Source organism: Glarea lozoyensis (assembly GCF_000409485.1).
Source record: "Glarea lozoyensis ATCC 20868 chromosome Unknown GLAREA7, whole genome shotgun sequence".
Classification (NCBI taxonomy): Eukaryota; Fungi; Ascomycota; class Leotiomycetes; order Helotiales; family Helotiaceae; genus Glarea; species Glarea lozoyensis.
In genome coordinates this window covers 2,459,800-2,487,368 of record NW_007361002.1, presented here as the reverse complement: position 1 = coordinate 2,487,368, position 27,569 = coordinate 2,459,800, and the positions used below count along the sequence as shown (strand labels likewise).

The following is a 27,569-nucleotide window of genomic DNA, read 5'->3' as shown; positions in this document are numbered from 1 at the left end:
GAACAAGTCATTGTTTACCAAGCAGCGAGGTTCTCTTGAGAGCTTTTCTCCTCGAATCAAAACGACTTCAGCCAGAGGCAGCATGATCCCAGATGATGGGCCCAAGGACAGCACTGAGGTACATCGGTACAATGGCGCTGGCCATCTGCCACTGGTGGCTAGCAGTCGTCCATCAGCCAGAGCCGTGCAGCTTGTACTTGACATGAGATGCTGCTCTTATTTGTTCCGACCCTCACACCATCCTAAAGAAGAGCAAGTCGCGTCCAGGTTGATGAGGATAGTAGTATCGCAAACGCAATGTTTCATAAGGATGATCGTGTAGAGCCTGGACTCTCCATCATCAAGCTTGATGCCAAGGCTGATATTGAAAGATATTGAAACGAAGGCTAGGCCTTTTGTCCGAGATTGTTAGGTTGAGCGCCAAGTGCGCTGTGTGTTGGAATATGTTTGGCCAGAAGTCTCATGCTAAGAATTATCGCTACAAGTAGTTAATTCTGGCCAACCCTACATCCCTCAACTAGTGTATCTGCGGAAAAATTACGAGGTATGTGTACATTATTCGGCCAGTGCCAGGAACTACTGGACATCGGATTGCAACAGGACGAGGTTTGTTGAGTGTCACCTGATTGATCGTTGCAAGAATCATGCTCCTTCTCAGCCGACTTTCTGATCCTACAACATCAGCCACAATAGCAATACAACCACTGAAAAGACTTTTCAAGGCCTTTTCACGCCTTTCCGAGATACCGCACCCTTTTACGGCATGTTGCCGTGACCACAAGGTTGAGGGTGCAGCAAAAGTGACAAAAATAATATACAGGACGCCGCTTTCACACCTGCGATGACGCGTGCCAGGCATGGCTTTATTTCATCGGCAACTCAACCGAAGCGTTTGCGAGGAACTGAATCTTCTCTATGTGTGTCGCGAGTGGTCAGAAGATCTACGAGTCTGCAGGAGAGGCTCATGAATTTGCCTGTTTGCGATCGCGATCAGCTGTGTAACTCCTGGCAAATGTGTTCGATTGCGGCCTCTGATATGATTATGAATCAGGCATGTTTTCTCTCGAGTCGTGAAGGGGCTTCGGTCAAATTATTGTAGAGCGAGCTTCCCAGCTGTATTTGTGGCTTGCGGCAGCTTATCGAGACGGCCAAGGATACCTACCCAGGAAAGTGCTCGTCCAGTCATGGCTGGTCATGGCTGTGGGCGACGCCGGGAACCGGCTGTAATTCGAGGGCTTACATGGCTGCGATCATTATTATTTGGTGAACACTACTCTCCATTTATCTTATATGTTCGATACCCTATATCTCTCTATTCTCATTTTGATCACGCGAGGTCCGAATTACCTGCTAGATTTGGTGTCTGATGTCTATACCTTTGGGCATACCACGCATACCTAGGTACCTACCTACTTAGTACCTAGGTATTATTCGCCCTGATATCACCAAAAGAGCTTCCCTCAAACCCGCATACAGTAATAATGAGCCATAAACTCTAAATGCGTGGCACTTCGAACATTTCACCTTCCAAACCTCGAAGACTTTCAACGGATCTTTGCCCGAACAGATACTCTCGATTCATAGGTGTCATACAAATTCGAACAATCCTCCGAAGAGGCCACGCAATATGCCTTCTTGCGCGCCTATAGCTGGCTGGCCTGCTCGAACGTATTTCTGAAGCTGCTGCTTTTGTAACATCAAATTCGTGCTTGGATTCGTATTTGCAGCCAGCTTTCAGACCCCAACAATGATGCTCCTGCGCCGTAGTTGGATCGATTGGGATGGTTTGGCCCCCATCAGACGTCTGTTCCTTATGTTTTCTCGTCTCAACCTGCTTCTTTGTCCACGTCCACATGGCGATCAATCACACATCTGCCAGTTCGCGAATAACAGATCGTAGGAGTATTACCCCAGTAACACGGATAAAACGTGCCAAGAGGCATGGTTATTTTGTGGGCTTTCCTTAATTTGGACTACATCGCTCTGTAAGGGCTGGACATGAGCCTGAATTGTGTATACAATATTGCTATCCGGTGTACATTCATCGCTGTTGGCAGATGAAGCCAACAACGAACCAATGCTATCGATGTGTATTTCCTTTGGAGTTGTGTAGGCGAAATTTATTGAGCCAGAATTAGAAGAGACGAGCCCTACTGAGCACAGGGTTTTAAGTTCATTACAAGAGCTCATTCTCATAGCCTCATACTCACAGGCGCATAGCTGTCACTTGTGAAGCGAGTGGTCATTTAGACCAATGAAGTTCCTTGGTTGTATGCGCTATCTTCGCAAGGACAGGCTTCTCAGATATAAAACGACTTTTTCTACCAAGTAAATTCTAAGGTCTATCTGCCGTCGCTTGATCATTGAATAGAACATCATCCTCGGTGATAGCTGGGAGGGTATTTTAGTCAAAAATACCTTGAATTCGAAATGCGCCGCTTCCGCTCTCTTGGAACCTCCCAGTGATGCAGCTCTACCCGACAACAATTCCTTTGGTGCTGCTTGAAGGAGGCTTCGGGCTGTGCAGCGCGAGTCATGTAACTCATGTTTAGAAACGACCGTGCCTCAATGAATTATGCCTGCCACTTTCCATCGCACGATGTTGTAAAAGAAAAGCGGGTAGCATAAGTGGAGCGAAATACGCGTCCTGATTCAGGTTTTATATATCAGGTCGAATGGCTTCATTGTCAAGTATGGATGAAAGCTGTCTTCGTTTCATGAAGACGACAGCTGGCTCGGCAAAAAAATCTGGCAGCGGTTTATTTTCGTCGTGGCAACACGTTTGTTTGATGAGAGAGTCGAGTCAGCAGTGGCAAGCCAGATCGAGGTTTTTCGGCCTTTCTTTTCATTACACGAGGTCGAGCAGCATTCTTTCTCGACATTGTTACGACTCGTTCACCGACAAGACACGATGATCAGATTTTTAGGTCGGATTCGTTGTTGTCCTCCGATATGAAAAATTGTAACGACCAAAAGAATCCTGGTAGGAAGTCGCTAGTTCTGCAAACTCCACGCTTTCTTATTCGAATCTACAACGAATAATTTTTACAGAGTACTCGAAGCGTGACAAAACCATCTGTACTCTTGTACAACAACTGGGGATTACTTCATTCAAGTACGAAAGTTACTGAGTACGAGGAGTCGAGCATTCGATTCCCTAATCTCGTATTTCATACGTCATAAGGGGCATCAGACGGTTGTTTCATGTTTCAATCTCATACCTATCATTGGCCGAGGTAGCTTCTCATCACCGTATTGTGGGTTGCGAATACCAATTCGTTCATGATCGCCACTATGCGGCGCAGTAAAGAAGTCTTTGAAGTCTCGAGTTTCGAATTATATACTTCTCCTTTTTCACACTTCTGTCTAAGCACCACAATCGTTGATTGAAATCTATACACTCATTTGATAGAATCGGGAAAAGGACTCTTACTTTTTCAACTACTCGCGATATAAAAGCATTCTTTACACATTTCAATTTCAACATGTATTGTTCGATTATCCTCCTTACGTTCGCGGCTCTCGCTTCCGCCAAAACAGACATCGCTGGTTGCGTAACTTCCAAAACAACCAACCAGTACGGAGAGGCATCCGTACTGTGGTACATTCCTACATCTGGAGAAATCTGCGAAATTTTGGAGTCCGTATTTTTCCTTTGTTCCCCCGTTCAAACTCTTGTCCCTAGTGGCCGGGAGCATGTTTGATCTTTGGACACGGCTCTCGGCTCCGGAGCGAACAAGAAAGACGTATGCTAATTTATTGGAAAAAGCTGTGGCGGTGGGCGCGCACCCCCTAAGACGACGGTTCCTGGATGTGGTGCCTATGTTGGAACAGCGACATACTCCCCTCAATTTCTCGCAGGATTCAACGCCCAAGAGACAGGCGCCCCTCAAGCACAAAGTTCCATGGCATCCCTCCCTTCTAGTACCATGACTATTACCTCTGCGGCTACAACCAGCTCTGCGGTAGCAGTCGAAATTTCAGAATCTGCTGTATCAAGCGAGGTTATCTCATCAACTACTTCCGAAGCTGTCTTTACTATCCAGACGAGCGTACCTCCTGCCGCGGAGGTTACAAGCACAGGAATCCTAGTTGCACCCACTCCTGCTAGCACTCTCGCCTCTGCGCCTGCTGTTGGGAATGGAACTGCCACCAGTTCGAGCGCTGCTGCGACTTCTTCACTTGTCGTCAACAATGCTGGTGCAAGCATTTCTGTCCAGGGGATGAGTGGACTCATGGGAGTTGCTGCTGTGCTTTTTGCTTTCCTTTTGTAGATGCGTCGTATCAATGTAATACCTCAGACGGATATTGATTTGTTGGAGCAATGGGATAGTGTAGAAACATGTTCAGAGGTGTCTGTATCTTCGCATGGAACTGGGACTGATAATTGTATTGCATAGCGCGGAGGTAATGTCAACATTGAGATGGTAAGGTTATCATAAGGAATTTAGAATCATCATTGGGTTCCCGATGTAAAATTGTTGGGTTTTACTTGTTTCGATACGCAGCTTGGCTTGGAGCATCGGGTGGATAATGTGTTATAACCTTTTGTAATTTAGTATGCTTTAAGTACGCGGAGTGTGATCCTCTGGCTATCTCTGAAGACATTTAATTACTTGTTGAAATTGATAAATGCATGAGGCTAGTTTATGTGAGCTACACGGTACCGTATTGTTTCCTTATAGAGGAACTTGAGAGAGCATTATGCAAGTCCACACGACTTTGGAGGCTTTTCAGTTATGTGAGGGTCATCGCGTGACTTGCTGTTATCAGTTTATGATGTTGCATTTCGAAATTTTCCAGGAAAAAAAAAGTGCCTTACTTGAAGTTGTGGAATGGCTAATTCAGTACCAGTAGTGTTTGGATATATTACAGTAACAGAACAGAAAGGAAATCGTATAGATTAATAAAAATCGTGGAGGAATGAGGCTGAGGCGTCCCCGAAGTGCATATAAGGTTGTGGCGTCTGCCGAATTCTACGGGGAGCCAGTCATCCCTTCAATGCAGTTCGCGAAAGATTTCCTGGGTATCGCGAGACACCATGCGCATTAGAATTGGACATCAATCAATTATGTCGACATCCACATCCTTACGGCCAATGGCTAGAAGGCTACTCCAGCCTAATGCTAGCCAGCAGATACCACCAAGCTTCCTCCTTCCAAGCATCTTCGCCCCCAGTCCGCAAATCGCTTCTTTCTCCTCAACGCCCAACTCCTTCTATCCAAGAGACAACAACAAACAGCGTGGAGTTTCCTCTCAACGCCGAACTGGTCTTCGACAGCCAGTTTCCGTCTCTAAAACCGCTCTTCCAACTCCAGTCAACGCGAAAGACCTCCCGAAAATTGAAACCGATCCGGACCATGGCCTTTGGGGGTTCTTTCACAGTAAGGAAAAGTCCCTGGCGACTCCTGAAGAAGATGCAGCTCACGGAAGAGCCTGGTGTGTGGAGGAATTGAGAGCGAAGAGCTGGGAGGATTTACACGCCCTTTGGTGGGTTTGCGTTAAGGAGAGGAATCGTATTGCGACGGAAAACTATGAACGTAAAAGGTTGAACGCTGGGTATGGAGCACATGAGGCTAAGGTCAGAGCTGCCATGGTAAGTTCTGCAGTTCAATTAAGGGACACGAGATGCTAATCTGGTCAAATAGGTCAGGATAACTCAGCGAGGTATCAAGCAAACATTGACTGAGAGATATTATTCTTGGAGGGAAGCGGAGCTTTTGGCGCAGCAGGATCCAGAGATCAACTTGAGCGCAGATGGCGTGTCATATACGCCGAAAGAATTTACGGAGGAAGAATATGTTGATGAGGATGTCCCAGAAGAAGTTACCGAGGAGGAGGCAATTCGAGCAGAGGAAGCTCTAAAGTCACAGGCAATTCCTCCGGAAACGAAGCCAGTTGAGAAGTCACCGGACGCAGCATAATCTTCTGGACGGATATACGTGCAGATCTCTGGTGGCCAGACAAAGCTCCTCACATGTGTTCGTCTACAAGCCACTTAGACTAGGTTAGTAAGGCTGTGTTAGACGCAGCAGTCTATGTACAAGAAACTGTAAAAACTACGATGTATTATAAACGGGGTCTAAGAACAACTTGACTTTTTGAAATAGTGCTCCCTAACAATATCAATAATGGTAGCATAAGAAGTGGTGAAGCTTTGACAAGCCTCCCTGTTAGAAAGGAAAGAGGCGGTAACGCTGCACTTACGCGAGGCCAATCACAACAACCATCACCTCTCCCCAGTAAATAAACCACCACCTCCAACCTTTGTTCACCGACCGATCGATATAATCTACCAAGCCTCTTAGATTCTCAACTGACGGAAGCTTATACTTTCTATCAATATGGATGAGATCGCCCCCGAGTACGATGTCGTGGTCCTTGGAACAGGTAGGAGACAACCCCGCATGGCGGGGCAGATCAAAGTTGGCTGACAGCAATACAGGTCTGACGGAATGTGTGCTTTCTGGGTATGGCGACTGGCGCAGGGCATAATGATGGTAGTGCTAATTCTCGTATAGTGTGTTGAGTGTCAAAGGCAAGAAGGTGTTGCATATTGACCGTAATGATCACTATGGAGGGTAAGCTTGAAACCCCACCCCTTCGATAGCCAGTCTAACCAAATATTAGAGAGGCAGCTTCAGTAAACATTGAGACTGTCAGTATACCACCGATTTGTCACCTCCGAACCTATCTGACACATCTCAGCTCTTCAAGAAGTACGGCAACTACAACAAGGGGGAAGAACCATGGAAAAAATATGGGCGCGTCAACGACTGGAACATTGATCTCGTACCTAAACTTCTCATGTCCTCGGGCGAACTTACGAACATCCTCGTTTCTACCGATGTCACTCGATACCTCGAATTTAAACAGGTTGCTGGCAGCTATGTTCAACAAGGCGCTGGTCCAAAGGCTACAGTCGCGAAAGTGCCTTCTGATGCCGGTGAGGCCTTGAGATCTTCGCTGATGGGTATCTTTGAAAAAAGGAGGATGAAGTCGTTTATTGAGTGGGTTGGTACCTTCAATCTAGGAGATTCTGCAAGTCACAAGGGTATGTTGGTTTGGAACGGCGACGATACTTGTTTCGCTGACTGCTGGTAGGATTGTCTATGGGCACATGCACCATGAAGGATGTCTACGACAAATTCGGACTTGAGGCTACAACCCGAGACTTTATTGGCCACGCCATGGCTCTTTACCAGACTGATGCATATCTAACGGAGAAGGGAGGAGCACCAGCTGCCATCGAAAGAATCCGTCTTTACGGAAACTCTGTCTCGAGATATGGCAAATCTCCATATATCTACCCTCTCTACGGCCTTGGAGAGCTTCCTCAAGGTTTTGCTCGTCTCTCCGCTATCTACGGTGGAACTTACATGCTCAATACCAATATTGATGATTTTATTTATGATGGATCTAAGGTTGTGGGCATTAAAGCAACAATGCAAGATAGAGGTGGAGATGAGCCAATGAAGTTCGAGACCAAGTGCAAGAAGATTCTTGCGGATCCTTCTTACTTCCCTGGTAAGGTTCAAGTCACTGGCCAGTTATTGAAGGCGATCTGCATCTTGAATCACCCAATTGCGGGAACCGACAACTCTGATTCCTGCCAATTGATCATTCCCCAGTCTCAAGTAGGACGAAAGAACGGTAATTTACCTGCGCTTTCGATTACTCTATGTCGCTAATGATTTACAGATATCTACATTGCGGTTGTTTCAAGTGCCCACAGCGTATGCCCCAAGGGTTATTACATTGCCATCGTCTCGACGATTGCCGAAACTTCCGCAAACCACCACTTGGAGCTCGCGCCTGGTATCGAACGTCTCGGTAAGATTGAGGAGAAGTTTATGGTAAGTTCATATGTTCCGCACAGTAAGAATTTGATATTGACTGAAGTAGGGTCCGCCAATTCCATTGTACGAGCCTCTCGAGAGTGGTCAAAATGACAACATCTTCATCTCCAAGTCCTACGATGCTACCAGTCACTTCGAAACCACTACCGATGATGTCCGGGACATCTACCAACGTGCCGAGGGACACCCGCTTGTCGTTGAGGGTCTGAGGGAGGGAACGAACTTGGTTGGTGAAGACTAGGAAGATATGATCAATGATAGTGAGGAAACGAGAAGGTGGGGAAATATCTCGAGGGCGGATCGCCCAAGTCAGAAAGAGCAAAATAATTAAATTGATATTGAGATTAGAAAGGGGTGATGTCGTTGGTACATAGAGGAATGTCTACGTGATGGATTCTGGTATTTTGCTGCCAATGATTTGATGCCTGGGGTTTTTGACAAATTTAACTTTTTTTGTTTGAAGCCACTTCAGATGCTGCATACCTTCCTTTGATCGAACAGTTCATTTTTATGATTCTCTCGAGATGTTTTATCGAGCTCATACTTCCGATCTGTCTCTAAATCAGCCATATATAAGATTTCTTCACCATGATTCGGACATTCTCATTTGTTCCTGCTTCGGTGTCAGTCGTAGAGTCGGAGTGGACAGTAGAACTCTCGACAATCAATTCAACCTCGACTTCTCTGAGGCATTTGTACTGTACAATGGACTTTAAGTGGTAAATTGACAAGGTTATAATGAACTGTATTCGGATTTAATCTCGTACTAAATGCTATACATTTCCAGCTCGTCTTTGCTTTCTTTGCTCTAGGTGCTACACAAAAATAATAAAAGAAGAGGTATTAATACATATTACACATCTAGACCGTCTGCTTTAGTGACTGGTAGTATGTTCAAGTGGTAGTATGTTCAAGTGGTAGTATGTTCAAGTGGTAGTATGTTCAAGTGGTAGTATGTTCAAGTGGTCGTATCTGGGCTTGTGAGATTTTGGAGTCGAGATGAGATATTGGTGTTGAGCTCTTGGAGCAGTGAGATGATCCTGCGACTTTATATGAACATATGCTAGTTTTCTGTTCGAACCGGACGTGGGAACAGAGTGGTCGGAGTACGTGGGTACATATATGTATGAGGCTGATCTGCTGTCGGATATCAATTTTCCGTGCTCTACGTAAATATGCTCCAGGTGGACACAATAAGTGGTGGTGGAGAATGTGTGATTTTCAATCTAACGGAGAGAATAGCTCATTTCGTCAACAATTGAAAGAATATCTGTCTTTCGTATATGATTTCGATCAATAAGGTGTTTTAAGACTTTATTTGGAATGTTATGAAACGTACGTTTCTACACTTGGCTGTAAGTTGGGAGTCATATCAACCACTAAGGGATGTTACAGAGGTTACTTGTTTTACTTGCCTAATCATCGGTTTTACATTCTTGCTGTTTTATCTTTGTCTCTAAAATTGGCAAAGTTATATAGTCGCTCTTAGTTCAGGTTTTCTGTATCAAGTTCTCAAATGTATTACAAGTGCTTGTGACTATGATGATTGTACTGTAAACAAATTCCAGCGGTTTGATTATACTGTTTCTTACTGCTTCATGAGAAGATTTTATATGCTGGACAAAGGATACATCATTCAACTGATATGTTTTGAGCGCATTGTAGTGTAAATGCGTGAAGTTGATTGTTACTCTTCTTCTTCTTTATTGCAATCACATCAGAGAACATCAGAGAACCAAGTATGACTTAAAACAAAGTTGAAGATAACCGACTTTAGGTCATTTGATTACTTAGCTAACTTGATGAATTGTTCTTCTCCTATTTCGATCTTTCTTCAGTATACAATCTGGAACAAAGTCATAAAGAGGGCGTTTGGAAGCATGAAATAATTATGATTTATGTGGATTTTGTTCTCGGAGGTTCAAGTGATGATCATCTCAATTACATATACCAACTGTTTCACATGTTCTAGTGCAACCTCAACATACAACACACATCTCAAGTGATACAGATTAAGTCGGATGTTTTCAGAATTCTGCTTCAAGAAAACAATAAGTGATATGGCACTTCGAGGAAGGGACAAGGAGTACTAGGCCATTCATCTTTGATCCTTACTAGTATCTTTCTTTTCATGTTGCTGCTTTGTTGAGCTGCCAGATAAGTTATAGTTATCGCTAGGTAGATTGAGCTGAGAGAAAAGCAGACACATGTATTCTGGGACATAAGTTTCCTGGCTATTGATAAATGAAGGAAGAGGAAGAATATTAGTAGCGTTAGCGCAGATAGTCTTACAAGATGCCAGATATTTCTATGGTTTTTCTTGGGCCTCGGAGAGCTTTGGCAATGATCACATCAGTTGGCACATCAGTTGGCACATCAGTTGGCACATCAGTTGGCACATCAGTTGGCAACCGACAAAATATTTCAACGCAATAGAAGAGCGGTCGACTTCTCCGAACGAACTAGTCAAGTTTCCTTGACATAGCATGAGGTTATTTATTATCTGGGTTTATTACAAAGCACTACTAATTAGAGCAACTTGGCCTAACCTGTAGCCGTTTGTATTGCAATATATAAACTTATTATTGACACCTGTTAGTTTGATCAGACTAAGTATTCTGGTTGTCTGCTAAGTTGTCAGGCAACTCTGGCAAACAGGAATCAGCCCTTAGAAGGGCTGGTTGTCTAACAAGTATTTTCAGAGAACCGTACAAAGAAGATACAAACTGTCACTATGGTTATCTGCGGCATCAAAATATCAGCTCATTATAATAGGTGGCCGAGAGGGCGGTCTGGCAGTTTTAAAAAAAGATTAGACCAAGAAAGAATCGCCTCACGAGTATATAAAAGTCAGTATATACAATAAAATCCGTCTACTCTTCTCTTGTATATGCTCAAATTTTGAAAATTATGGAGAGAGTACAATGAATAGAGAGCGTGTAGAACCGGAGGTGTTATTGGCATTAATGAGGCTCTATCTGATAATGTATCTGTCAATAGAGTAACGCTAAGAAACGGACATGGCAAAGGTATACTATACTTCACGGAATAAGGGCGAGATCAAAGACAGTGTTTTTCTGATCCATTCTCAAAAAACCATTGTATTTCGTCCATGATCTTGAGTGTATAAGACGATCTAATAATCTTTGACATAAACCAAGAGATGAGAGCAGCCTCTTATTTGGCCCTCTAGAAGTCGAGGGTATACGCAGTCATGGCAGTTCTAATTTCACGGCAGAGAAACTCAGATCTAAGCATCAGGGAAATCTAAAGATTAGGATCTACATCTCCTGATGAAAAGAAATGATTGAACGGTGAAGGGAATGATCTGACAGGTACCAAACGAATGACAGATTAACCTGCTAGCAGAATCCGAGCAAATGAATACATCAGGAAGCGTAGATCTTGAAAGTGAAGATCGCCTACCTATGGAGATTAGGACATACCTAGCCTAGGTACGATTGAAAACGATGCTTGATCTGCATCCGCACCACAGGAAGAGTTGGTTGAAGTTTCAAGTATATATGCATCCTACATGTCAATCCATACCACACACAAACAAGACTTCCCAAAGCACGATTTCTGCTTCTACGTGTTCAACAAGAAAGAAAAGGTGATTGGAAAAGATAGCGAAAAGATAAGGCTGAAGACATGGTAGCAAGATGCATCGGCCCGTACGTTCCCTCTCCCATGCCTATACCTGGAGTTGTGATAGGAAGGTTTCCTTGTGCAAAGATTTGCATGTGTTGATAAGGATTCAACGGCTGAAAGGTGGATGGATGCGATTTGGCTTATCGTGTGCGTATGCACGAGATGGGGAGGCGTTGTCCATGCATGCAGGTGCGGGTATGATAAAAGGAAAAATATGAAAAGTTACATTGTTGGGAGGGATACTTTTGGATATGGGTTTGGCTGTTGATATGGGAGTATGGGATGAAGCTGATTGATGGAAGTGACGACTACGAGTATTCGAGTATGATATAATTGATGCCCAAAGCTCAAAGGTTAATTAACATATTGCCGAAGCGTCGTGGGAGCGGAAATGAGATGTGATAATAGTTCCTTGAGCTTGTCTTTTGAACTTGATGTCCTGATCAGGAGACTCCCGGAGGTTCACCGCCAAAGGTGCATGCAGGTTGATCGTAGGATGGTCCGTGAACCTGCACAGCGATTTCGGCTGTTCGGGTGGAGGACGCATCCATGCGACGGATGCGTTTTGATATTGATACATCTGACGGTAATCTAGGTACCCACGTAGTAAGTGGACGGTACCTAGGTATTCCGACACTTAAGAGGTCGTAAGAAGAGATTGAAAGAATCATGAGGGGTTCATGATTGTATCTGTTTTACGTTACTGATAGAATATTCGTTTACGATTCATGCAAGTACGAAAGGTACGAAAGCATTTCAGTTACTTCGAAGTATGACTTCTTATGGAAATGCGGTGAAGCCTCCGCTTGTGTAGTGCTACCGGTTTCTGTACCTTTCGCCTCTCGATTCTCGAACCCTCGGTGCATCTGGCCCCGCTATTTCTCGTGAGGGTAAACAGCAACAGTTCTCAGCCAGTTCCAGTCTCGCGGCAGACAAGAGAAGTGCCAGAGATCTTCTACTTCAGAAACTTTCGAAACTACCTAGGTAGCTCCACCCGACATTATTTCCTCATTATGGCTGACGCAATAAATCATATTATGTCAAGCCAATCGATCAAATTTGGTATCTCGCCAGAACCAGACTCGGCCAGTGCAGTAAACAACAAGGAGTGCGAGCTTCTGCGTGGTTAGCGTTATGGCATCACAATTGTCTGCTTCTGGTTCTGCTAGACAAAAGTTCTGCCAGTTTCTGCCGTTTCTGCCGTCTCTGCCCCACCAAAACCTTTCCCTCTTTCCCTCTTTCCCCATCAACAACAGCCGACGACTCCCAGTGCTCTTCGTATCACACAATTTTCTGCCCAGAACATTTAGGAAGCAACACGCAAGTGAACATCTGCATGTCTCGCCAATCAACCCGTAGTGCGCTTCCAATCCATGGACTTATTCGCTCAGCAAAAGAGAAATCTTTAAATGAGCTCTCCAAGTGGATGCAATAGCTTGATGCCCGTGTGGTGGGGTGCCGAGAGGCACTAGATAGATACTGTACGAAGCTAATGTTCGCGCTCCATCGATGGCTCTACTGGTAGTTTGGCCCACTACACAAACCTTATCCAAGCAGTATTTCTACCTCTCCTCCCTCCGTCTCCTCCTCCACACCGAGTTTTCCAGCTTCATATCTGTCCAAACGCTATCAATCTCAAACTATCCTCTCTGCTTTCACTCAAACCGCTTGCAGATCCCAAGATCTACAGTTCCACATTCCACCGCTTGCCCTTCTTCCACATTACCCAAAACAGAACCTATCCGCCACCAAATTTGAACTCAATTGAAAAGAAAAAACCTCTGCTCATATTCTTATATACCCATCGCAACCGAGCTTCAATCAATTTGAGTTCACGTCGTAAGAGCCAAGTCAAGTTGGAGAACATGCATCTAACCCGCCAGCCCAAGATTCGAGATCCAGATCAGTTCCCGACCACACAACTATTTCTGCTCGGTAAGTAAACCGATTGTGTCTCATCCACGACTCACAGCTAATTTTCCACAGCCATTGTTCGCTTGGCTGAGCCGATCGCCCTCACATCTATCTTCCCATACGCCTTCCCGCTGGTCAAACGATTCCATGTCGGTAACGAGAACGATGCCTCCTTTTACGCCGGACTCCTCATATCTGCCTTCGCGCTCGCTGAGTCGCTGACTGGCATGTATTGGGGAGGCTTGTCCGATCGCGTAGGAAGAAAGCCAGTTCTACTTTTGGGATGCCTAGGTACGATGCTCAGCATGATTATGGTCGGATTTTCATCAAATATATGGATGGCATTGCTAGGGCGAGCTTGCGGTGGCTTTTTGGTAAGCTTTGAATCCTCGCTTAGCTCAAACTTTGCTAATGAAGATAGAACGGCAATATCGGTGTCATCCAGACCATGGTAGGGGAATTAGTTACGAAGCCAGAACACGAGCCTCGAGCATACAGCATCATGCCCTTCGTCTGGTCGATCGGTACAATTCTTGGTCCAGCGATCGGAGGATACTTTGCAGATCCATCAGCCTCCTTCCCGGATACATTTTCTCCTGAGGGCCTATTTGGGAAGTTCCCTTATCTTCTGCCCAACTTGCTTTGCTCTGGACTTCTTGGGATCAGCATTGTTGCTGGCTACTTCCTCCTATTCGAGACCCACCCAGATATGCAACCTCGAGTCTCTCTTCCAGATTCCACCTACACATCTGAAGAAACGCCTCTGATTGCAACCGCGGACGCAATCAAGACACCGGCAGTTGATCTCCGTGCAGATGCTTATGGCACATTCGAGGGTAGCGACGACAGCACATGGCGAAACAACAATACCAAAGTGAAGCCTGTACGAATTTTCACCAAGCGAGTCATTGCTATCATCGTGGCTCTCGGAATCTTCACCTACCATAGCATGACCTACGATCACCTACTCCCAATCTTCCTCGAGGATGACAAATCCGAGCCACTTTCATCTTTCGCGACGTCAGTTGGTGGTATGGATATTTTCCACATGTCTGGCGGACTCGGAATCAGCATCCAGAAAGTGGGTGTGATCATGAGTATCAACGGCATCATCGCGCTCTTTGTGCAGGCGGTCATATTCCCCTTCGCTGCCCAATACTTTGGCATCCACCGCTTGTTCATCCTCGTCAGCATCCTTCATCCGATCGCCTACATTGTCATGCCTTTCCTGGTATCTTTACCTGAATCTTGGGTCACACTTGGAATCTACGCCTGCCTCACCATTCGAAACTTGCTGTCTATTCTCGCTTATCCGGTTCTCCTCATTCTACTCAAGGAAGCGACGCCTAGCCCGTCTGTCCTTGGTAAGATCAATGGATTGGCTGCTTCTGCGGGAGCTGCTTGCAGAACCGTGGCTCCTCCTGTAGCTGGTTACCTTTACACCATTGGTTCTCGTGTTGGTTTCACTGGTATTGCCTGGTACGGAAGTGCCTTTGTGGCAATCATTGGAGCAATTCAATGCTTCAGTGTCAAGAGGGCGAAGACCGAAGTCACCGAAGAAGATCAATGGGATGCTGGAGATTGCAACAGCCGAAGTTCAAGCTCAACAGCTTCGGAGACGAGCTCTCTACTTCGTGAATAGATCCGCAAGCTGCTGGAAGAGAGATATATATATATACATATATATACGAAACAAAATTATCCGGGGGGATACAAAAATGGGTTGGAGTTTAAGGAATGGGCATATTCATGGCAAGGCGTTTGGGGATCTTTGTACGCCACATTTCCGGTTGGCGGTATCATCTACAAGGCTTTGGGATTTTGAGCCTCGTGGCTGTCGGCGTTATATACCTTGTTGCGATTTATCTATCGTGGATGTCTGGAAGTTTTGAGAGATTAGGTACGCCGGATGATGATTAGATGTACAGACATTACGTTTTAATAGATAGATTATCAATAGATGAGATGAGATAAATTAGATAATTGTATACAAGTACTTGATAACATCTAGCTTTTGCAGTAGTGGGGGATGCATTTAAGTAAAGAGCTTAACCAGGCATGCAAATGCATAACAAACATCACGAGCATGCTATGTCAGTTCACAACGCATACTGTAAACTCGATTGAATGGTTATTTGTCGTTACAGCAGAAGCTAATAAAACAAGTCGGGCAGTGGTGGTGCTACATATCGGTGGCCTTAGTCATGAAACGTGGGAGACAGAATGGATCACGCAAGGGGACTGTGAAGCGGACTTTTTGTATCACAGGGTATATAGAACTTTCATTTGAAGTTTATCCCGCTCAGAGAAGTGTCTATGCGATTCAACACCATGTCGTATGTCGAGTTCCTCGACTCACGCCAACCCGCCTAAAGCCCAGTCCCAATTTTGTCCCATAACGCCAGAACCCCGCGCAAGCTATGCAATGCAATTCCCGACAGAGTAGTGATTCGGACCAGACGCTAAGAGTATTCAATTTTAATTTGTAATGGATTTTTGTCAAAGAGATCCGTCCATTACGCGTGGCAACCGATTGGAAGTGGAAAGTTCAGTCGTCCTTTTGTTCAGCCGCAGCAGCTTCAGATACCGATTCTGAGCGTAATAAGTGCGAGGGTGTGGCTGGTTCGTGTGTAATAGACGCATTTGCATGCAGCTCAGTGACTTGACGTTCTGTTTATTCATTTTTAGCATCTGCACAAAACAATACCACGGTCCTGCAACTCACCTAACTCCCGTATCCTTTGCCGGAGCATCTGATTCTCTCTCACCATCATCTGGGTTTCCGCTTGGTAGAAAGCACTCTCATCTCGACTACCCAATCCTTCCCCTTCAGCACTTATCGATGTCGCTCTCATCCTCGGGGATGCAGTTCGGCTGGGTGTTCGAGATCTTCTGCTATGCGCGAGATCTGGTCTCGTTAAGTCGAAAGAGCTGCGTGGGTGTAATACGGCTGATGGCGATCGAGGGGTCGATGTGGCGGACTGTATGGCTGCGGGACGTTGTGAGAAGGATAATGAACGTTCTGAAGTAGGTGTCGAATCATCGATAACCTGAGGTGCGCTCTCTGGTTGTCCACTTGCAGCTTGGAGTTGTTGTAGTTGCTGCTGCTGGGTTCTGATCATCTGTAACAAGCGATTCTAGCATGGATTTTAGCATTGTTTCATACTAATGGTGACTTCAGGTACCCACGACTTGCGCTTCTTGTTCTTGTTCCAACTCTTGATGTATCTCTCCCAGACTTGGTGCGCGATTGTGATGTGGATCCCCACTGTGAATTACGGGTGATCCGCCCAAGGAATGAGGACTTGTTGTTCGAAATGACGAGACATTACTTTCATGCACCATCTCGCCCGGTGGAGGTAAACTAGGATCGTTTAATTGAAGATTCATCAAGACAGTCGAGCGCCTTCTGCCGGTATGTGATGCTTGTCGATTTCGATTTACAGAACTGCTAGAAGAGCCTAGCAAACCGTCAGCATACAGAACATATAGAGACATCTAGAACATAACGAACGTCTTGAGCTTTCATGCTGGAGTCCTGCATTGACCGCCGCCGCGGCTTGTAGAGAAGTTGAGGCAGTTCGTGAGGATGGTGATGGTGTTTGGGTCCGTAAGGCTGAAGCTTCAACTGGGGTTGGTACTCTTGCCATAGCTGAGGTTTGGATGGATCTTGAAGGTGGTAAAGAGTTTAGGTCTGGCATTGCGGATTGACCGTCTTATAGGGCAATCGTTCGCGGTCGCGCAGGAATGGTAAAGAAGGCGAACGCGCTCGCGCTATCCGATATTCCAGGCCAGGCCCGGACTAGGTGAAGACGGGAATTCGCCGGGTCAAAAGACTGGACAGGACAAAATAGGATACAAGCGAATGTAATGTGGGCAAGCAGTGGCAGAGGATGGAGTACAAGTGACAGATACCTGGCGCAAAGGTGATTATTAGGTGGAGTGATCGAGGTTTGTTAATATGACTGGCCTAGACGGTTGCAGGTGGGATGCTTTTTTGAACCCCTCGAACGGAAGCGGTCATCAGACTGCCAGACCCGCTCGATGCTTTTCGCTTTGGGCCGCTGCAGGGACCGGCCATGTCGGTCCGAGAGGCGGATTGACCGCCGGTTCCCTATTAACTAAGCCCATCCGACGACGAACATCACCCCATCACGTTGTTTGTTCACAGCCAAGTCTACGATCTCCGACGAAGTCGAATTCATACGCTTACCTATTCACGTATATGGCACATGTTGGAGTTGCTTTATTTCTTTCCGATAAATGTGGGCGGGCATACTATCATTCTTGAGCAGGTGTGCTTGTGGTTTTATCACACAGCATGAAGTCAGATCTTGCAATGAAAGTTTTCTTTAACGATAGAGGCAGTCTTGCATTTCCACGAAGCAGATGAGTATAAGATGTGGGCCGTGGTTCCAGATTATGATAAAGTTGATTTCATTGCACTTGAAACGGAGTTCGGAAATCATGATGGCATTCGGAGTTGGGCTGACCATATGCATGTTCCGCGAAAGGCGCTCATACGTACGCTATGTTGTGTAAGTGGGCTATCATAAAGTAGATGTAATATGAAATATTTCTAGAGGAAAGCTCTCACGATATAGAAATTCTGACCTCTCCTACCGTTAACCTCAATTCTACCACTAAGCACGGTAAACATGGAACCTCCCATACTCTACGATACCTCAAAGCACGAGCATCTCATAGCATCTATGGTTAAATGCCATGCTGATTGCATCACTTTTGAGCCGTTCATGATAGCAAATTTCATACCCCCATTGAATAACGAGCTCATGACTGAGTGGTGGAGGAGACGCTGCAACGAGACGAAGAATGATGATGTACTTTCGGGCACTCGATATATTATTCTACAGCTGGCGCGGAATTCTACAACAGGAGAAGAGGAGGTAGCTGGTATCGTCATGCTCGCTTCGGCATTTAATGAAAATGGCAATTTCCGCGGTATGGTCGAGAAGCTTTTAGTGAGTCCAGAGCACCGTAAGAAAGGAAATGCAGGAGCTATGATGAGGAAATTGGAAGAAGTTGCTAGGCAGCACGGGAAGCTTCTTTTGGTAAGCTGCTACCGTTGATAGCACAAAAGGATGGAATTGACTATAGGTTGCAGCTGCTAGACACTGAGGTTGGAAGCCCGGCGGAGTCTATATATCCGAAATGGGGATATGTACCAGTAAAGTCATGACATCTGATTGAACTGGAACTCTTCTAATAAAATTCAGGTCGGAATTGTTCCTCGTATGGAGATACAACCAAGAAACAACAAGCTGGCTGACACGATATTCTTTTACAAGGATATGAGACCAGAGGACTGGGCTCCTTAAATGACCAGCCTACAGCCATTTTGAGATATATTAGGCAAGCCTCGAATCTCTAATGCAAACCCCAACTGTTAGCATCTTTCCTTCTGGATACGACGGAGTAACTCCTGGAGTTATTCTCTATGCGCTTGAGCCGGCGAGTAGGTGTTTCCGACGGGTTGTGAAAACCAGGTGGGTTTGTCACAGTGTTAAAATGATTTGGGACTTGCTAAAACTTCGTTGTCGGTGGGCAAGCGAGGTATCACCAATTTTCTGATCAACCTGATAATACAATGATCCGAGCTATAGAATACTTTTATCTCGATGGATTTCGAATTGGAGTTCAGAGAGATCTTAGTTACTTCAGAGAATAGTCGAAATAGCACATGTTGGGTCGAATTGTTCTACTGAACGTCATATTTGAAGTAGTAATAAATTGGTCTGCCGCGAGTCTGGAACTTAAGGAATGGAAATATGAGATTAGTCGTGAAGTGTTACGGGGGCCGTGACTCATGTGAGCAATGAATCGGTCTGCAAAGAAAATGAGGGTATGTGGATTAAAATGCGTGATATAGTATTAAAATCCATTCCGGGGTAAAGATACTAGTTAAATATCGAGGCATGATGTTTCTCTCGATGGCTTGTCTGTAATTGTGTAACAGAACTAGGTAGCTCTTTCTATTGAACGTCGACGATAAGAAATCCTTGGAGTTGCTCCAAGTAGGTTTGCCGTAATTGACCAGGAGACGGAACATGCTGACAAGTTCGGGTTCTGAACCATCACTGGGCCTCAATCAGTTCTTCGAAATGGAGAAAGTGGTCGTCAAGATCAATATTATGCCTTTCGGGGTTTTCGGTTCACCAGACGCAATCCCAAGATATGATCTAGAAACTATGTGACCTGGAACTTTTAGTTTATTCCAGAGCATAAATGTAAACGAAAATAGGGCGCAAATCAACGCTGATATCTTTTAATTTCCCAATATTTTAGCAAAGATCATAAAGATCAAAGGACGACAGCCATAAATATCTAGTGGACAACACCCACGTGCTCTGTTCTAGTCCGCGACTCCAACCATTATCCCGGCCTAAGCCCTATACAAAATTCGTTATTCGTTATTAATAATACAATCTCAAATCCAGTTGCGCCCAAGACTATAATATCGTCTTCCCGCCTTCCATTCGATGATCGTCATACGCCACTGTCAGAGCTGCCATAACTGTGTAGTCGATGCCGGGTGACACTTTTACAACATACTGTGATAATGTTAGTTATTCAATCGGAAGATGATGAGACTGTCCAAACTAGTTGCTTGGCTACACTTACACTATGTTTTTCCTTAGCCATTTCTTTGACGCCACCCTCCGGCCTAGATATTCGACCAATTGGAACGCCATAACACTAGTCAAATTATCAGCCGATATCCTTATTATTCCAAGCACACCACTGAACGGGGTGTACTCACATTAACATAAACATCGTTCGTCGAAGCACTGCCCCGAACATTCCATTTAACTGTCCGCTTATCCCTCGCGTTGGTAAATTCCACAGTCCACGAGGCGTTCACTATTCCGATTAGTCTCCCATCCGAGCTAAGACTGTCGGTGGACTTACAGGTATCCGGGTCCCTGCTAACAGCAAAAACAACCTGGCCCTGTTTACTGACCGCAACCCTTCTCTTTCCTTTCCCACCCTGTTTCCGAGTCTTAAACAACAGGTTCCCCCTCGTGTCACAGAATTCCCTCTTCTCCCCCCAACTATTTGGGTTGCCTCTTATAGCCAACACCCGACTAGATCCGCATATAACCTCCCACCGCATATCACGTACCCACGTTCGGTTTCTAGACATCCATATCTCCATTCCACCTTCACCAGCATAGAATCTGCGGTCGAACCATACACCACATTCTTTTATCCTCCTTGGGGTTTGCAGAAGAGAGATATGGGATCGCACTGATTGGTTTGAACGGTGTAGCGTCCCGAGAGTTTGTTCTGACGCTTTGCGGTGCGGGCCGGGTGGCTTGTTGGGGATGGATGGTAGTGGGGGTAGTGGATTATCGAGAACGGACGATGAACGCGAGCCTGAGCGCGATGGCATTGAGGAGCGACGGCGAAGGGAAGGGTAGTTTGACATAGGCGAGGTGGGAAGGTCCATAGACGTCGGTAGTTCGAGGGTCGAGTAGTCTTGGTGGTGGAAGTCGTATGGGTCCTTTCCATAGGAAGGGAAGAGCGTGGCCGTCAATTCTAACGTTGAGTATTCGCTGATGTCTGGAAGAGCAATCATCTTTTCGTCCGATACCTCGACGACTTCAAGACCACTGAATGGCTCTAGTGTTGTATCCACCTCTTTCCCCTCGTCCTCCGCCTGCACGGTGGTGTCGTCGTCCTTCTCATTGTCGTTTTCATATTCCTTCTCAGTCTCTTCCTCTGGCTCCGTTATTGGTTCTACGTCGACCTTAGATTCAGTCTCTGGCTCCGGATCTGGCTTTTGGATTGGCAATGTTGGTATGGACTCTGCTTCAGACGAATCGCTCGTTGCGCGAGCGTAATGATGTCTCTGGGATGGGAGGGTCCTCAACGACGAGATCGGCGAGGTGCTGGACGTGGCTGGAGTTGTAGACGCCATAATCGAGAGGCTGTACTGTTCAAAGTTGAATGAACTGTGTAGAAGAGAATGACGAAAGGGTGCACACGCTGAGAGTTCTCTCTGAAACTCCTCGAAGGAGCGCTCCCAGAGTGTGCTTCAAGCAACTGGGAGTCTGGGACTGGTCAGACTGAGCTTATGGGCTGCGGCACAGGGCCCAAATGCAGTGAGAAACGCGCAGGATATGTTGGCGTCGTAAAACGTGATCAAATCATTGGCCGGATAATAACATTTAATATCAACAGGAATCGGTCACATTGGTGAAGAAAACTACGTGTTGGTGCAGTCTGTCTATCGAGATTGCGCATATTTGAGGGTTACATACAACTTCCGGATCACCACACCACGGTCTCAATAAGCGCAGGCAATCGCCAGTTTCGAACCCGTGTAACCTCAACTCAAGCAGAATTGGGAAGCAGTCAAATAAATACACAGATAAAGACATTTATTCCTACGGTGTTCCGCGTGGTGCGGCCATTCGCCGCAGTCTACGAAGATGTGGTTTATTTACAACTTTTTGATACTATACATCTAATTGTTTTCTTATCTAGCCGCGAGCTCTATTTCTGCGGTGGCTGCTGTGTGGTAGGAGTTGCAGTATCACGTTTGAAGTATGCCCATTGACCTTCGACGGGCTTTTCTGCCAGATCTTCCCAACTATAGCGTATTCTCGTGTTAGCAGTGTTGGGTGATATTATGCCGGATGTCCTCGTTACGAACGGTGTCTTCTGGAAGGAAGATCCCATACGCAGCTGATGTCGAACCCCAAAGCGGTTTTGTCCACAGATAGGGTGATTAGTACTTACACTCGGGATTGCAACATCACGTCCGCCAGCTTGAGTTCTCCTTCTGCAACTTGAATAACCTCCTCGATGAGTCCAGCACCGATTTTGTTCTCTAGCTCACCAATCCTATCCAGCTTTAGTAGAGGCACATTTCCTAAAACTCTCCAAGGTCCTTACTGAGCAGCCGTCAAGAGGGGCTCCGGTGGAAATATAGCGCGGGGACGGTTTTGATTGTATTTCATAAACGTGCCCACCTCTATGCCGCCCTTCACATCCTTCTCCCCGTCCCACTCCTGATCCGGATCTTCAAGGTCGCTCGGCGCAGGGCTAGTGAGAAAAGTTGTATCGCCATGTGTTTCCTTGGTCATTTTGCCGGCCACACTGACGATGTTTCCTTCGACATTGTCCTCCGTCTTGAAGAGGTCCGGGTGCGCCTCTACCACTTGCTGCGCTGCCTTTTTCCACTCTTCAAAATTGCTGGGTTTTATAGACGTCACAATTGACATGCGATGCTTGGTTAGAGCTTCTGCCGACTGTCGATAGAGGGATGATTCTGGGAATTGAGCGAGCTTGTCGAGGGTACGACTATAGAGGTAGACGAGGGCGGATCGAGGGGAAGGGTGAGTTCGAAGGCCAGTGAGACCAGTGGGTGCTCCCGGTTCCAGATAATTCGAAGGTTTAACCGCTGCCAGCTGGCGGAATGTGCGTCTCATCGTGGGCAAAGTCAATGGGTTGTCGCGCAAATTCAATGTTGCCGCAAAGAGGATTTGATGAGGTCAACAGCGCAAGAGCTTCGATGTCTTGGCGACCTTAGCGTGGCTTTACTTCTAAACACCTGCACTCTTCGACGGGGCGACTCAGCTCCGTCTAGCAAAACCCAGAACTGAATGGGAATGACAACAAAAGTATTCACAGTGATGCTACAAGCCCGGAAATTTTCTGCATGTAAGATCGATGGCTTCATCCCGTTCATCTTCTGGTCTAAGACAAATATAGTCACGTGCTTAACATGTGAACAGAAAGACGATCTAGTGGTTTGGATACATAATATAAGTAGATCAAACGTTCACTGTCTTACCGTAATAATGGTTCATCTCTAATCTTAAGAGTAATTGGCAGATAGTGTTCTCCTCTGCCAAATCATCAAGGTTAAACAAGCCAAGAGTGGTAGGAGTGTGCTTGCCGGCCAGCGTCTTCTCCCCGTACCCGGCCTTTTCACTGAGACTCTTGCAGACCGTGATGAAGACGCCGACTTTCCTCTGGAACTTGGCGTATAACTCGCCAACCTGCTTGTCCGGCGCTCCACCAACTTCGAGTCCCAGTTGTCGTGAACGTTCAGAAAACTGAAGAATCAAAGTAAATATCTCCTCAAGGAGCTTCATTACTGGCTGCTGACGCTTTCTTAACAGTAGCACAAACATGATTCTGTCAACTACCTTCTCGTGATAGTCTCTTAATTTGTCAATGCCCTCGTCCTGTCCGAGTGAAAAGTTGTGGTTATCAGTGTTGAATCGTTCTTCAACCTGGTCTAATTTGCGTTGAAATACTTGCCAGGTTGCTGCAATGCCAGTATCGAAGAAATACCCGCATACACTAGAAACAAACTGCTGAGCCTCGATTCTAAATCGTTGAGCCATCCCATCAAGCCCTCGGAGACGGGAACACCTAGTCGTTGCATGTTGGAAGAGAGCGGAGACGACATAAAGCATGCGAATAAGACGTAAGAGTAATTTGAATATCTGGTCATATTTGTACAATATCACAGGAGTGATGACCGCGTCAAGAGGCTGGGGCGGTTTGTAGGAGAGTCGTAGGAAATCGAGTGCTTCGACCGAGTTCGGGTTCATACACTTCTCGATTTGGTCCTCTGACATGTCCCTGACAGCAAAGCTCAAGTCGCCGGGTAGGCTTTGAGCAAGGAATGTGGAACCACCGGAGCTTGACTGATTGGATCTAGAGATGTGACTTTCAGCCAACAATCCCATCAATGCTAATTGAAGTTCTGAGCTGGCAGGTGGCCAGTTGTCTCTCTCTCCAAGGCGAAGCCCCATGATACCCCCAGAGCGAGCAATTCCCCTTTGTCTTTCCGCAGTTTCTAACTCTGGATCAAATAACGCATGTGACAGCTTACTCGAGAACACTCCGTTTCCGAGCAAGTGAAAACTGTGTTGCAGGTCCAGATGTTCCCGCAGGTTGTGGTTCTTGAAGAACATGCGCATGCATGTTCCGTTCACAATTCGGGCTTGTGCTGATATGATGTGGTTGAATGACAGGAGAGGAAGCAGAGAAACTGGGGCCGAAAGAGATGGCTGATCCCCGATTTGACGCGAACCGGGGACTGTTAGCAGAAAATCGTTTAGTCCAGTTGATAGAGCGTCAGGAAGGGTGGCAAAACGTGTAGACTCGTTCAAGACATCTATCGAAGCTAACAGGCGTGCTTGCATGTCCGCCTCTGTCTTTCCAAAGAAGCCCAATGGACATATTTCTTCGTTTGAGGCCTCAAGTGGAGTTTCACTTGATTTTGGTTTTGTATCGGCGCTCGTGAAAACTCGAACTGCCTCTAGCAAATCTGTTTCATATTGCGTCGCCTTTGCTTCAGTCTCCAGGATATCGTCCCAAGAGAAACGCCAATCCAACTTTGGGGGTGAAGCAGCAGCTACCACATCAGGCCTAGCAAGTGGATGATCAGAGTGGTGTTCCCTCAAATATCGGAGGCTCCTGCCCACTTCAAACATCACTCTCGCATCTTCAGGAGTGATGAAAGATGGAATTTTGTCAAAGTTCAAAACAAATTCCGGCTTGTCGAGCTCCATCCCTTGTTCATCCACCCATTCCTTGTTTTCTACACTCACGAAGCTTTTGCCTGGTCCATTCATCGTCAAGCCCAGCTCTGTCTCCCGTTGAATGCCAAGCCACTCACCACAGAAGTTGAGCCATGGGCGTGATACGCGAGCCAATACTTCTAAAAGAATTTCTTTCATTGAATCAGTCCTATGATCTAGCAGTTGTATCTCTTCATAGATTGTGGATAACATCGATTCGTCGTTTCGTGTAGTGGAAATGTGGTCGATGATCTGTTGAAAACATTGCAGGATCGAATGGGTTGGGCTAAATAAGCTTTGAAGTTGTAGAAGACTATTTTGCATGGAACTGCTAGCACTCAAGCGGGCTTGTATTGTCGATAACAATGTTGACACGGTATCCGCCAAGGCAACCCGGCTAGGGGAAACGCCCTCAGTGTAAGCTTGGTGGATAAACCGCTGGAGGGACTTGGTGATATTGCCGCAATCCATAAACATTGTCAACAGAGCATCCATGGACTCGCCAGTAAAACCAGATATTCTCATTTCGGGAAAGGCAGAGATGAAAGTTTGCTTTTCCTCATTCCAAGCGAATATCACGGAGCTTCGTCCTAGGCCGAGTGCGAGCAGAGATACTGTATAAGTTCTGCTATCAACGACTACATGCTGGCTGTTGTTGACTCGCAAGAGGTCTGTTTTGTCGACGAGGGCGGCATCGAACGTGGCTCGGTCAAGCTCCGTGATGTACGGCGTTTGCCGTTCTTGAACACTCTCATTGACAAACACATCCCAACTTTTAAAATTCGCCTCTTCCAAAGGAGTCTCTTCGGGCAGCAGCCATATGTCACCGTATCCAGTCGGCTCTTCCGTGGCTACATGCAGAAGGTCATTTTGCTGCGCGGGTGTCTTAGGTAGTAGTGGTTCACTTGTCGGGATGTTCAAGTCTAGTTGAGGTATTCTAAAGAAGTCATCGTGTAGATGCGCTGATTCCGAGACATCTGGCAGTGTTAAATCAATATCTACTCCAAATTAGCAAATGATTTATCGGCTAGGATTCAATGTGTTGACCATCGAAATGGTGTTGAGAGAAAAGTATCCCGCCAGTTTGACTTTCTCTAGAATGGACCTGAGAGGGTGCCCACAGATCAGGGATGGTGAAAGGTTGGCCCAAATCTCTGTCGTTGTAGTCCATTGTCGTAACTTTTTATATGGTTACGTCGCGTCAGCAATCTGGGATCCATAGACGACGCGTCAATGACGGTTGAGTTCTCGGCTACTCCCGGCGCTACTGTACGGCTCTTTTCCCCAAAGAATAACCTCAGCACGACACCAGCAATTCAAAGCCAAAGAATGCTCATACGATGCCTCCAAAAAAGAAAGGGAAAGGAGTGGCCCGCGCGGCATCTACTCCTGTAGCGGACGATGATGCGATGGCCATTGATACACCACAGGAACCTGAGACGCCCAAGCCAACCCACGATATTTTGAAGGACCCTTGGACTGATGAGCAAGAAACTTCCCTTTTCAAGGGCATCATGCGCTGGAAACCCGCTGGTAACTATTAAACCTAATTCAATTTAGCATTCTTACTAATTGAACATCAGGTATGCATAAACACTTCCGCATGATTGCCTTGTCCGAACATCTTCGAAATCATGGGTACGATCCTAATGTTGAGACGCATATACAGATCCCTGGAATATGGGAAAAGTTGAACACGCTCTATAACTTGGAAATTATCGATGAACGGGAAAATTCTTTGTTTGACTACGAGGATGGAGACGATCAATACCTCGATTTTGAACTGCCCCAGGAATACGAAGAACCTATGTTTATGAAAGGAAAGCGCTCCCCTAGTGAGGCCAATTCGTCACCCCCGCGCCTCAATCGATCACCATCACTACCACCTGCGAGAAAGCGCAAGAGGGGGGATAACATCATGCAGAAAAACAGGGCGAGCACGGTTGAAGATACTGATGAAGCAAGAACCTCGCCTGCAAAATCCCCGACACCAAAGGTGCGAACAGGAAGGAATGCGAAGCGCTCACTAGGTAGGGTTAAAGTCGAATCGAGTTCCAGAGCTCCAAGCAGGGCTGAAACTACTATGGATGAAGAGGACGGAGAAGAGGAGGGAACTGAAGAAGGCGCTGAAGACGATGAGGCTGAGGAAGATAAGGCCTCGCCTTCTCCAAAAGCGACGAAGGTTACGAAGTCGAAAACCGAGGCTTCCTCTAAAGCACAAGGCCCAGCGCGCAAGAGCAAGAGAAAAAGATGAACATTGCTTTGCAATGAGTATTGGTAGCATTTCGTCCCAAGAGCTAAAAAGCGGAATTGTACACTCTGCACAGACCGAAAGCGCGTGTGGTGTGACGGGGTTAGATAGTCAATCTTAGAAGGGATTAGCAGTCTTCTCTGACGGGTTCAAGCAGAGCTTGTTGTAGAGGACAAAGGTGTTTGGCTTGCAGTTGTACATCCTCGCCGTTGGCCATCCTATACTGGGATGACAAGGCTAAGGCCGAGACGGGAGATCATGGGACAGGAGCACATGATATTTGGTGCTTAGTACGAGCTGAGAATCCGTGAACTGGAATTTGTTTGA

At 46.1% G+C, this 27,569-nt stretch overlaps 11 protein-coding genes across 11 annotated transcripts; 6 read left to right on the top strand and 5 right to left on the bottom strand.

Annotated features, from left to right (window-relative positions):
* Nucleotides 1–1,495: 1,495 nt before the first annotated feature.
* On the bottom strand, nt 1,496–1,855 carry GLAREA_01983 (uncharacterized protein; the record flags this gene model as incomplete). Its single annotated transcript, XM_008089199.1, has 1 exon — nt 1,496–1,855. One exon carries the CDS (start codon nt 1,853–1,855, stop codon nt 1,496–1,498), a length of 360 nt encoding a protein of 119 aa, XP_008087390.1.
* Nucleotides 1,856–3,485: 1,630 nt separating this feature from the next.
* GLAREA_01982 (siderophore biosynthesis enzyme, putative) lies at nt 3,486–4,274 on the top strand (the record flags this gene model as incomplete). The annotated part of the gene is made up of 2 exons (XM_008089198.1): nt 3,486–3,640; nt 3,770–4,274. The coding sequence occupies 2 exons, from the start codon at nt 3,486–3,488 to the stop codon at nt 4,272–4,274; spliced, it is 660 nt and encodes a 219-aa protein (XP_008087389.1).
* Nucleotides 4,275–5,071: 797 nt separating this feature from the next.
* GLAREA_01981 (uncharacterized protein) lies at nt 5,072–5,924 on the top strand (the record flags this gene model as incomplete). Its single annotated transcript, XM_008089197.1, has 2 exons — nt 5,072–5,596; nt 5,649–5,924. The coding sequence occupies 2 exons, from the start codon at nt 5,072–5,074 to the stop codon at nt 5,922–5,924; spliced, it is 801 nt and encodes a 266-aa protein (XP_008087388.1).
* A 420-nt stretch (nt 5,925–6,344) lies between these two features.
* GLAREA_01980 (FAD/NAD(P)-binding protein) lies at nt 6,345–8,100 on the top strand (the record flags this gene model as incomplete). The annotated part of the gene is made up of 8 exons (XM_008089196.1): nt 6,345–6,390; nt 6,446–6,470; nt 6,522–6,581; nt 6,631–6,658; nt 6,709–7,054; nt 7,105–7,653; nt 7,702–7,856; nt 7,906–8,100. 8 exons carry the CDS (start codon nt 6,345–6,347, stop codon nt 8,098–8,100), a joined length of 1,404 nt encoding a protein of 467 aa, XP_008087387.1.
* Nucleotides 8,101–13,375: 5,275 nt separating this feature from the next.
* GLAREA_01979 (MFS general substrate transporter) lies at nt 13,376–15,066 on the top strand (the record flags this gene model as incomplete). The annotated part of the gene is made up of 3 exons (XM_008089195.1): nt 13,376–13,445; nt 13,497–13,798; nt 13,846–15,066. 3 exons carry the CDS (start codon nt 13,376–13,378, stop codon nt 15,064–15,066), a joined length of 1,593 nt encoding a protein of 530 aa, XP_008087386.1.
* Nucleotides 15,067–15,972: 906 nt separating this feature from the next.
* GLAREA_01978 (uncharacterized protein) lies at nt 15,973–17,125 on the bottom strand (the record flags this gene model as incomplete). The annotated part of the gene is made up of 4 exons (XM_008089194.1): nt 15,973–16,094; nt 16,150–16,561; nt 16,614–16,885; nt 16,939–17,125. The coding sequence occupies 4 exons, from the start codon at nt 17,123–17,125 to the stop codon at nt 15,973–15,975; spliced, it is 993 nt and encodes a 330-aa protein (XP_008087385.1).
* A 957-nt stretch (nt 17,126–18,082) lies between these two features.
* On the top strand, nt 18,083–18,763 carry GLAREA_01977 (Acyl-CoA N-acyltransferases (Nat); the record flags this gene model as incomplete). The annotated part of the gene is made up of 2 exons (XM_008089193.1): nt 18,083–18,496; nt 18,662–18,763. 2 exons carry the CDS (start codon nt 18,083–18,085, stop codon nt 18,761–18,763), a joined length of 516 nt encoding a protein of 171 aa, XP_008087384.1.
* A 1,131-nt stretch (nt 18,764–19,894) lies between these two features.
* Nucleotides 19,895–21,366, bottom strand: GLAREA_01976 (Tubby C-terminal; the record flags this gene model as incomplete). The annotated part of the gene is made up of 4 exons (XM_008089192.1): nt 19,895–19,996; nt 20,067–20,141; nt 20,206–20,306; nt 20,355–21,366. 4 exons carry the CDS (start codon nt 21,364–21,366, stop codon nt 19,895–19,897), a joined length of 1,290 nt encoding a protein of 429 aa, XP_008087383.1.
* Nucleotides 21,367–21,944: 578 nt separating this feature from the next.
* On the bottom strand, nt 21,945–22,882 carry GLAREA_01975 (NADH-ubiquinone oxidoreductase 29.9 kDa subunit; the record flags this gene model as incomplete). Its single annotated transcript, XM_008089191.1, has 3 exons — nt 21,945–22,041; nt 22,191–22,295; nt 22,347–22,882. The coding sequence occupies 3 exons, from the start codon at nt 22,880–22,882 to the stop codon at nt 21,945–21,947; spliced, it is 738 nt and encodes a 245-aa protein (XP_008087382.1).
* Nucleotides 22,883–23,227: 345 nt separating this feature from the next.
* GLAREA_01974 (uncharacterized protein) lies at nt 23,228–26,162 on the bottom strand (the record flags this gene model as incomplete). The annotated part of the gene is made up of 2 exons (XM_008089190.1): nt 23,228–25,989; nt 26,039–26,162. 2 exons carry the CDS (start codon nt 26,160–26,162, stop codon nt 23,228–23,230), a joined length of 2,886 nt encoding a protein of 961 aa, XP_008087381.1.
* Nucleotides 26,163–26,331: 169 nt separating this feature from the next.
* On the top strand, nt 26,332–27,245 carry GLAREA_01973 (uncharacterized protein; the record flags this gene model as incomplete). The annotated part of the gene is made up of 2 exons (XM_008089189.1): nt 26,332–26,524; nt 26,575–27,245. 2 exons carry the CDS (start codon nt 26,332–26,334, stop codon nt 27,243–27,245), a joined length of 864 nt encoding a protein of 287 aa, XP_008087380.1.
* Nucleotides 27,246–27,569: the final 324 nt, after the last annotated feature.